General features: G+C 26.3%; 1 protein-coding gene across 1 annotated transcript in view; it reads right to left on the reverse strand.

The window, feature by feature from the left end:
* Positions 1–302: 302 nt before the first annotated feature.
* LOC129966173 (endothelial cell-selective adhesion molecule-like) overlaps positions 303–12,000 on the reverse strand; it is a 372,715-nt gene continuing 361,017 nt past the window's right edge. The window contains exon 8 of the mRNA XM_056080574.1: positions 303–926. Coding sequence (XP_055936549.1) covers positions 923–926 — 4 coding nt within the window. The 3' untranslated portion in view covers positions 303–922. The remainder of the gene's footprint in view (positions 927–12,000) is intronic.

Consider the following 12,000-nt stretch of genomic DNA (forward strand, 5'->3'; position numbering starts at 1 on the left):
GTTGAAAATTATCTAATTCTAAAGATTACAACCCTCATCTATTTGTGACTTTGAAGAACTATTAATGAAGATGTTTAATGATTAGAAATGAAAAAAATAAAATACAGAGCATTTCAAAATGTCATTTATAAAATGGTAGTTATTGTCAACCACAAAGCAAAATAAAGTTAATGATTTTTAAATATTTATGAAATCTTCAGATTCTGATTATAATAAAATTCAGAAGATACTCCTTTCCAGGAAAATACAAATTGAGTTCAAATAATCGAAACTAATGTCATTTTAATTCTCCTGTAAAACAATCGAACTAAAATGAATGTTATTAATGTAAAAGTATTTATCAAAGGGTAATAAATTCTTATTCCTTTATCAATTTCTTCTTCTTCTTCTTTTTATTAATGTTTCCGAACTTTACTTTCACGGTAACTAATAAGATCAATCCATATAATTAATTCAAAATCAAGATGTCAAATTAATGATGAAATTGAAATCTGAGATCAGGTCTGAGATTTATGCAGCAGTTTATTGTATATATCATTTTTTTTTTATACTTGAGTCGTTTGAAGAAAGATTTTAATAAAAATTACTGTATGCTTTCTTAACGCAGTGAAGAGCAAGTTCCCATCTTCCAATACATAATGTTCAATGATTTGAGCAAGATTTTATACATCTCCGTTCGTGTGCCGTAAAAAAAACTGTGATCTCTGTTTTCTTAGAATCTGATTTCCTGTTAGTTCTTTCAATGCTCATTTTTTTAAACATTTATTATTTTTATTTCATGTTTCATTCCAAGTCCCTTGACTGCACAGTCTGTATTTCCACATCCATTTGATACAAAATATGAAGGGCAGAGGGCATTTTCCAAGAATTTCGTACGTTGAAGACTCTTAACAGATTTGAAGCTGGGGAAGAAGAAGCACACTCACCTGGAAAAGTAAACATTATGCATAAAAATATGTTCATTAATAAATAGTTAAAAAATTCTTTGAATATGCTATTTTAATATATATATATATATATATATATATATACACTTTTTTTCTCTAATTCGTTGCGATATTTAACAATTTCTTCTTATATATAGCTAATTCTATCTTTTGGTTTCTTTACACACGCTTTCTTATTTTCAAACGAGTATATTTTTATTTTAATAGAATGATGTTAATAAAATGTTTGTTATAATATTTATTTCAATGAATATATATCAAAAATTCTTTTTATGTGTCGTACATATCTTCCCCGTTTATTATAATACCGGCGTCCTGGCATAGGGGTAGCGCGTCTTCCCCATGACCTGGGCGTCCTGGGTTCGAGTCCCGGTTCGGGCATGGTTGTTACTGTGTTCTATCTGTGAGGTGTGTGAATGCGCCCCCTGCAAAAAAGGATTGTGCAAGCGAATGTCTGTGTTTCATCTTCATATGAGCTAGAAGTTAGACTTTTGCACTCGGGTGCTCATTGGTCTTTACCCTCAGAAGCTACTGCACCCCCTTTCCGTGGTAACGCGGACACGACATCATCATTATGATTTATTATAATATATTTTCTTTACACATTTTTTTCCTATAAAATCTACCAACAGTTTTAAAATTTTGACAGTGATCTCACAAATTCAGCAATCTATTTTTTTAAAAAAAATCGATTTTGATTGTAATCAATTTTGACTTTTGTATTTAAATTTTTTGTATACATACTTTACTTCCCTGCTCAAAACAAATTTATAATATTTATTCGTATAATTTATTAATTTCTACATTTTTAACAATTTTGCATTCATTCCATTCACTGTTGTATTTTCCAAAGCATCTCAAGTACGTTTCTTTAGCACGCAATTAAATATTTATTTATCTTTCATATTAATTGTGAATTTAAGTAATGAATTTCACGTCCTCGGAATTGAATTAAATTGTGTTTTCCAAAAGGCCTAAATTCTTTTCAGATGCCTTCAATTTAAAATTCCAAAAATGTTTCTATCATCTCAATTTATTTCATAATAACGATAAAAAAAGCAGGGATATTTCCATGGAAGATGTAGGTACTTGCCCTATATGCATGCGTTGGACTATAATATTGTTAATGAGCATATTACTATTAATGCCGTAGACATTTAATAGTAATGGAGGAAATATTTTCAGTTTAGAATATTTATTCACTTTTAACAAAGCATGCATGTTGTTAAGGTATTTTTAAATTGCATATAATGGCTTTTCTGCCAACTGATATACATTTGTGAGAATAATTAATAACTTTGATATCATAATGAATAATATTTTTTTTTTCAAATTTTGAGCTGATGAACTATTTTAATCTTAAGGTTTACTTTATGCCTTTAATACAGTGTCATATTTTCGTTCAGAAAGAAAAAAATAGAAACAATACTTTATGAGATTTCTTAAATAAACCATTTTTACAAAACTTCCAACAAGATGCTTAAATCAAGGAATTTCTAATATCGCATTACATATATCTTAAATATTTTTGAAATAAAATTGTGCCGTGTTAAAAATATAAAATCATGATATATTATGTTAAATTGAAGTTTAAAAATATGGCACCATTCAAACATTTAAAATAATTAAACTTATATATCATCCATAAATAAAGTTTTCTCAGCATTTCTTCGAACGCTTAACCCATATTTATGTAACTGGAGAGAGAATGAATGAAATTACGTTTTCTAAATTTATTTATTTGTTTGGTATTCATATTTCAATTGTAATTTTAAATCTATTAGTATTTCATCATTAGAGGTTTTATTCGGAATTTGATTTATCATTTAAGGAAATAAAATTGAATAACATTTTTTCTTTGTGAATTTCATATCATTTCGTATTGTAAAATACGAATTTCATTTTATTGAAATAATATTTATTAACCTTTACTAAACTAATAGAAATATTTTTACATGGAGTTCCTGTTTCAAAAAATTTAAATAATAGCCTCTTATTTATTTTGGAATGGTAATTTAATCTTTCTATCTTTAAGGTGTATATACATACACACTTAAAACTTCAAAAATCGTTCAAATTATCGAATATTTTTTTTTATTGCTAAATAATGTTCTCTGATTCTTTAGCTTTCAAGCGACAATAAGATGTTGTCAATATTTGAAATATTTCTCGAGTTATAATTATTTTTCTTGAGGTGCTTTCACTAAAAACTCTAGTTATGGTTTTTTAAAAACTCATTTTATGAAGAATGATATTTTTCCACTATGTTGCTTCATTCAAACAATCCTAACTCAACAAGAAAATAACCAAATACAATTCTTTATATATCAAAATAATCTATATGAAATAGCGGATATTTTGTGCCTCAATCAAAGTCATATTTAGAGAAATAAATTTTTAATAGCTATTTAAAAGTTAAAATTACAGAAAAAATCTCGATTTTTTTTATTCATCGGTAATGAAAAAATTGTTTAAAAAAACTAAATATTTTTATAACTTGATTGAGGCAAACAACATGAAGATTAATATTAGGCATAATTTCCAACTAGAATTGAGTGTCTGTACAAATTAGAATTTAAGATATCATGTTTAAAAAAATAGGCTAATTAGCTCAATAAATATTATTTAATTAATTAATAATTAGTGTAATATGGTTTTTATCAATGAAATGAGCTTAAACATATATTAATGACTTACTGTGAAAAAAATTGGATTCTTAAAGTTAAAAATTTTTTTTTAAATCTTCTAGTGTGTACGTACACCTTAAAAAAGTTTAAAAATTACGAGTGTTATATCCAACTGAAAATGCTAACTTTACGTGTTCTATGAAGAATCTTTGAAACTATAAGACAATATCTATAATGAAGCAATAAAATTTCACTCAGAGGAATTTATAGAATATTTAACAAAATGTCTTAACTACTATAAGATTTCCGTTAACGGAAAAGAAAAACGTGAAGCATAATATTTAAACTATTTCTTGACTTTATCAATATTGAAAGGCTTGATATGTTTGTTCAACAATGGTGGTGGTTCTATGGAGGACGTCGGAGGCATCTGGGTATGAATTCTTCTCGTTTTGGTTAAATTGATTAATTGAATACCTGAGGAACATGCTATAATTGTTGGAGACGCTCGCTCATACGGATTTGGTGTTGAGGCGAGTTTTCCGAGAATTCTCAAAGGATATTTGAGCATACATTTTCTCCATGCTATCAGCTAAGCCGGGTGTTCTTTTAACTGGGCCTGCTATTAGAATACGGTCTGCCAAAGCGGTTTTTGAGGGGAAGAGTGCAGGAATATTTTTATATACTTAAAGGATGAATTTGGCTATTCCATTATACTGTAGTACTAGAATTTAAATGATCTTAAGGATGAGAAGATTAATACAAATTTTTATTAAATAGAAATCGTTTAATTAATAGCTAATAAAATAATATAATCATAGACTTTGTTATATTTTAAGCATGGAGTTAAAGCCATAACTTTAAAAACAACTAAAATTAACTTTATCTTGCTTTTCTATTGCAAACTGTTCAAAATTGCCTCTTTTACTATGCTATATTTGCTCAGTCTATTAATTTAAATCATTTATTCAATTTCAATTTATAAGCCCATATTCATAAATAATTATTAGAACTGAATATTCATTTACTATTAATTTCTTATAGAGTATTTTCTTTTAATATTACAAGCGTTTATTACAAATGTTTACTTGCTGTGCTAAATGTGAAATAACTGTCATGCCAAATTTTTTTGAAGTGTGCATGTTATTATGTAACAAATAATTAATAGAAATATATTTCTAAATGAAAACTTTTGGAAATTACTAGATTCTTTATTATTTTCGAAAAATAAAATCCCCTGATTAATGATTCTTATACCATTGTTAGTCAAAAAATTTCATCTATTGTAAACTTTATAGAAAGTCAAAAGAGTAAATCCAAATTTTCTATTCAAATATATACTTAAATTGCTTGGGAACTTCTCCAAAAGAAATGTTTTATACCACAATGGTTGGCTTATTTTATAAGAGATATAGACAAAATTATTTATTCATTATTTAAATAGAATTTTTTGATCTACTAAATAATAAAGTCTGCAAACAAAATTTAAAAATTATGATCTGATGGAAATTTAAAAAATATAACCTTTTAGTTAGAATAAATAATGTATTATTTTTGATTGTATACAGTTTATTTTATATTATGTATAAGGATGCAATAAAATTCCCTTTTATTTGTTGATCGGTAGTTTATTTGATTTTCATAATAAGATAGCATTTTCCCATTACAATGCAGGTGAAATATGAGAAAAATATAATAACAAAATGTTGTTTCAAGAAAATATATTCAAAAGTTTGAATCAGTAGAATATTATAAGTTTTCCTTTTACATTGGCACGATGTGTAGACGAAGAAATTATTGGATTTCTTTTTAATTTGAATAGAGTATAAAGAGTGAAATCACAATATGCTCACTTTCTTTAAATCCTCAAATTTTAAAACAAAAATCAGGTTATGATAAATGAGATTTGTTGATTATATTCTGTACAAAAGGCCCCTAGAAGCATTTTTTAAAACTTATCCTATGATAGTCCATTAATAAAGAAGCTAATTTTGGAGTAAAATTAATTATATAATCAGTGATTTCATCTTTTATGATTTTTTTCTTCTCCATTCTTTATATATTTCACTCATTTAAAACACTCATATTAATAAACAACTATAGTGAAGAAAATAAATTATTTTGATGATATTTGTGTAACCTCTATTTTACATTTATTGCTAATTTAATATATTATTTCGCAAGTTATTCGAACGTATAAAAATATTACTAAGTTTTATGTTATAAATTTTTAATAACTATTCAAGTCAACAAAAGTATATTAACCCGAATTAAAATTCAACTCAGAAAATGTAGAAATCATTTTGAAGAAGGAAACAAGCAGATTTTAAAAAATATTTTAAACGGATTTTTTTAATTTTTTTTAATTTTATTTAATTTTTAATGTTTAGTGATGACCAAAAAAATTAGAAGTTTTTTTAACTTATCTATTTTAAAACAGTTAAAAGACATTTCTTTCTAATAATGGCTTCTTCAATAAAATTTTTGTGTTTGAACAGTAGTATAACTAAAAATCGTATACAACACTTTTGAAAAGCTATGAAATCATATCTTTCCAATTTCAAACGTACGGGTCTTGAATCATTAAAAAAAGATTAAACAATTTTCAAAGTGCACAGTAACTTTTTCTTTACGCCATGATTCTGTTGATTTAATTCAGAAAAGTGGTGAGTAAATTTATATTAAGAAAATACTATAAATTTAACAATTATTTCAATTTTATTAAAATAAATAAGATGTTTGATTGATAAAAAGACGGGATAAAATTACATAGATCTAATATTTGCGTTAAATGTACTTTGTGATGCACAGTAATACTATAAAATAGTGAAAAAGAAGCATTTTAAGTTCAGTTGAAGCTCTTATATTAAAACTCGATTCAAATGTCATTCCTGGAATAATATCAATAGAACATTATTGTTTCCAAATTTATTATTTTGAATTTTGCAGCATGCAAACTAGTATAAATGCGACTTCTTTTTATTTGATATGTTTAATTAGGGAAAAGATAAAAAATGGCATATATTAAAGCTTATGGTCAATATATGTCATATAAATAGCCCATGGGAGGATGAATTACTTTATATATCTTTAGATTATGTATTCATTTTCAAAAGAAAATTTTATGGTAAGTATTTAGTATTTAATGTATATTTCCATATTACTACAGAAAACAAATAAATTTTCAAAAATAAGCAGATACACAATAGAAAAGAGATATTTCTTAAGCTTTTTGGCCTCGATCTTCAATTCCAAGCTGATAGAAAATTCTAAAGACAATCTTCGAATTCATTTGTTATTGCAATCTCTTCTCGTTGTGCAGCTACATAAATAACACTCTTTCGGAATTCAGACACGATGTTATTGTTGAGAAAGGAAATCGATAGTGAAGAGAGTCTTTTGAAATCCCTGTATCAGAAGGTTGGAATGGATATGTCGTAGAAGGAGAGGTTTTATATCTCCAAAGCCGAAAGTGGGAAGGTTGTTTTTCATCTTACAATTTACCTTACGCAAATAAATGTTGACATCTATATATGTGTAGAATAAAGTCAAATTTCTACTTAACTTAGCACGCAGCATTGACGAAATTCTAGGAGGATATTTTCTGTCAAGAAATTGTAAAGTCTCAAGTTACAAATAAGAAAAATCAAAAGAAAATATTGCTACCATACGGTTTCCAAAATAGGTATCTTTATGTTTCTAGAGCACGCTGAAGTGATTCGAGTGTTATGAAGATATAGCGTAAATAAAATTCTCGAAACTCAGTATATTTAGTTTTTCTTAGAAAGTGAGAAAAATATAAAAGCAAATAATAACATTTTATGATCTTATTCTCATCATCCAGAAGGGAGTAATATTACCTTGTTAGTCTTTTTTAATGAAAATCGTGAATACTATTCAAAATACTATTTCAATCTGAATACCATTCAAAACACTATCTCAATTTGAATATTATTTAAACATTTTTTAACTGTAATAAAAAAAACCGTAGATAGCTTTTCTAAAAATGAAATTCATTATTGTTTGATATCTCAAAAAACTCAATTGTCTCTTTTGTAAACTCGATCAATTTAAAAAAAATATTTTTAAAGAATTCATAAGAAAATCAATGATGAATAAATGAAGATTTTGGTTACAAACAAACTAGATAAAGTAGTTTTCTCACAAATTAAAATGTTTCCATCAGATTTTAATATATATTTCTAAGATAATATTTCTCGATAAGGAAAAATTTCGTTCATAGTCATAAAAAAAAGAAATATTGCATCGAAAAAATAGTTTTAATATTTATTATTTTAAAATTAAAAGATTTTCTATACAATGCGATATACAGTTTTTAAATTAAATATGTACGTCTAAAATCAAATTTTTGTTTAAACGGATTCAAAATTTACATTTAGATGAACGCGATTACAATGCAAGATTCAAATGTAATAAAAAAGATATATTTAGATGAAAAATATATTTGGAATTATTGTATGAATTATGTAATTTTTACCTGTATTATAGCGTAGAACATGCACAAATGATAGATTCAGAATATAAAGTTTATTAAAACATAAACGATAACGTTTCCACTTTAAAATGAAACACTCATTTCAAGAACTATCTTCTGAATTTAGTTTACTTTTTATACTTTCTTTCTTAGTTTATTTTCCTGATGATTTCCATTAGCTTCCATTTTATTTAATAGTTTTATTAATGTTTCAAATCGATATATTCTCTAACAGGTTTCTGGGAAACAAAACATTTAGTTCATAATTCGATGGGTTTTCGTTTTCAAAGATTAACTTTGACGTTCAATATTTTTTTTATTTTAATCAATATACATAGTATAGAAAAATACAATGGTTCATGTACTTGAAAATAATATATTTTGTTTTGTACGTTGAGTAATTTCGTACTAATTGCTTAATCCTTCTAGAATAATTTATGATTTTTCTGAAATAATTAGGTAATGTTTAGAGAAGACATTATGGCATTTTAATTCCCGTACTATGAGAATCGAGTTGAAGATAATCGTTTGCATATACAGGTTGTCGAATCTTATCATGACCGATAGCCAAATTCTAAGAGTTGAATTATAAGAAGTAGACACATAGTTTTTGTTCGAGAAATGCTTTAAATGATGTTAAACATATTGTATGTTGCCTAAGTTAATAAGTGCACGTCTGAAAAAATAATGATATGAGAATTTTTATGCAATATCCTGAGCTCATGCAGATATTTAATGTCACCTTGATATAATTAGGTAAAGCTTTTGTAAGCTATAAATAGATATTGAAAAATTTTAGAATTTGGGATCAGTCATAAATAATTAATTTATATATCTATGAGAAAAAAGATATAATATGTTTATTATTCATTTTCTATAATATATCCACTTGATTCATGATCCGATGCGCAGTTTGAAAATTTTAATTTATGCTGGTTGAGTCAATAAAAGTACGACTTCAAAATTACGAAGTTTGAGTAAATTCTATGCTAAAATCAGACTTCTTTAAAGGTTGATGATAAAAAGTTTTTTTTTTAATTACATTTTTATAATAGCGCAAAAGTGTCCATTAATAAAATGTTTCCCTTACCACAATCTGCGCACATACAACATTTCACGTTTTCATCTGCAGAAATTGTAAAAACACGCTTATTTTTGTACTTAAAGACTTGAGCAAGAATTTAGATGGAAGCAGTTATTTCAGAAATGCAAATTTATCTTATACAGAAAAAGTGTCATATGAAGATATATGTCTAAGAGTATATCAGCAAATCATCATGGCTTCAAAGAATTATGTTAATAATATGTCATTTTTTCCCTTTTCATTGCAACAACAAATAGGAGAAACTTGGGAAAGAGCATTTAAAATAATCCAGAAAAGTTCTGGAATATACACAAGAAAATGAAATTCTTCGTTTGCAATGTTACTCTTTCTTTAGAATGACAATAACAAAGAACGTTTGGAAATGCTGGCAATTTACGCTATATACAAACATAATGCTGGTCTAGTTCTAGAAAAATGCAAAATTAGATTTTTGAATTTCCTACATCCTTTATCGCTTATGTTAAATTTTAGATTGCAAGATTTTTACAGCGGAGTGCAATATGTCATAAAGTAAACGAACAACTGGATTTATTTGCCTTCAATCTAGTAAAAGAATAGTCAGCTCAAAACGCATTATTCCAAAAAAAAAAAAATACTGCTGTGAATACTTCAATGTAATTACTATAATCCATATAGCATTCGTTGACTCCATGGGTAGTTACTATCAGATCATGATCAGAGTCTAGATTTTTACAATTGAACCCCACTTCCGGTGGAATTAAATCTTTCCTCCCTTTAGAAATGTAATTCGGGCAGAAGAATATCTCTTTGTTGGGAAAAGAAGCATTAATCTAAAACTATCACTTTTGGAGCGATAAAACACCATTCTTCGAAAAAAAAGTTCATTATCAATGCCGATTCTTAAGTAAAGTGCCATGTGAAAGTTTTAGAAACTTATTTTGTACACATGTACGTTTAATATTCTTATATATTCACTTAGTTTTGGTTGGCATAATTTCTGCACTAAAGGATGAGTGACCTATGGAAGTTCATGCTATGTCGAACTTCGTTAATAAATTTAAAAAGCCGGTCACAATGTCACAAGTAATGAGCTGGATCCCATATATAGGAGTGTTGTGAAAAGGACTCAATTTTATATAGATGCCAAAGAATGATTTATTATTCCCGGTTCCTAACCTCTTAATAATCTTTTGTAATATGTATATTATCCCTGAGAATTACAGAGAAATACGAGTTCAAATGTCGGTCATATGTATGGGAAAATGGACTAAGTCCATTATTTTGCCTTTTCATATCTAAGAAATGTTTATAGAGAGAAGCATAACATTTTAAGTTTTGTAAATGAATGTAATTAAAAGATTTTACTCATTGATTATTTTCTGCAATTGTATTCCTTTAAAAATTTACATTTGTCTAACTTTTTACCATCTTCCTTTATAAAATTCAAAATATTTTAATACATTCAGATATCTAATTAAATAAACATTTGAATATAGATGTATATATCTAATTAAAATAATTAAGGAATACCCTACATAATAAAGGGATTAACTTTTTTTTCGATACCCTATATAATAACGAGTGCTTCGCACAGCGGCTTAGTGAAACTTGACATTTGCGTCAAAAAATAAGCCTACTGCCAACTAACCTAAATATAGATAATACATTAATTGTCTTTGACATAGTACAAAATCTACAGTCAAAATTATTTTATACTACTGCATATTTTTGAATTTAGGTGATATTAGCCACAATAAATTTCCAAAAGAAATTGCTGGAATAGATTCAAAATAGAAAGAGAAAATAACACCAAAAATGAAATTCCCAATTATCTCTTATCTGATCGTGCTTCCAAAATAAATATTATCATAGTTAATTTTGTATCGACAAATTATAGTATTTAGGATCATTAAGGTATATTAATATAGATTTTTGCCCTCAGTCTCACAGTTCAATATAGTTAATGGGGTATCATATCGATCAGGAAATAATATATGTGTTCCAAGAGCTCTGCTCATTTATTACTTTTGTTAAACCTACAGAAATGAAATATGTATAGTTTGAAACCTATCTTTTGACTAATATGCACGTAAAGAGAATCTCATATTTCCTTTTTTATACATGCATTTTCAGAATTTCAATAAACTTAATTTCAAAGAAAAAAAATATTGAATGGAAACATCATTTATAATTTTATTCATTAAATAAATTTAATCACATGAATAAATTTATACAACATATATAACATATATAAAACATATATAAAAAAATATGTTCCAAAATATTAAAAAAGTTTAGCAATCATATTTCAAATATAAAAAGCAATTAAATTATGTAATTATGAAAGCTATATTTTGAGTTTTTGAGACTACTATGTGACATTTAATCAAAATAATATACCGATTTCGTAACTGTATTTCCAATTAAAATATAAAATTCAATTAAAGTCTACTAGATGCATACGTATTAATTAAAAAAATACAAGAATAAGAAAAAAAAATTATACAAAAAATATAAATATGATCAGAATATTTAACTCTCAAAATTTGAGAAAACCAGTTTTAATCTGTGTATCATAGACTATGTTGTTTGTAATGTATACTTATAATAAAGCTCAATGTGTGTGTGTGTGTTGGCGCTCTACAGGCAAGGTCATTTGACATACAGCTATCAAATTTGGTACATGTATACCTGAGAGGTCGGAAATGTGCACCTGGGGTCCCTTTTTTCGAAATTTTAATTAGAATTTTAATATATTAATTAAAAACTAACTTTCCAGCCAAAAAAATCTTCTATTTTCCCCACCGCCAAATGAGTAAGGCTTCAATTTTTTTTCCCAACAGTAATGAGGCTAGGGTTATCATT

The sequence above is a fragment of the Argiope bruennichi genome, chromosome 4 (assembly GCF_947563725.1).
Source record: "Argiope bruennichi chromosome 4, qqArgBrue1.1, whole genome shotgun sequence".
NCBI lineage: Eukaryota > Metazoa > Arthropoda > Arachnida > Araneae > Araneidae > Argiope > Argiope bruennichi.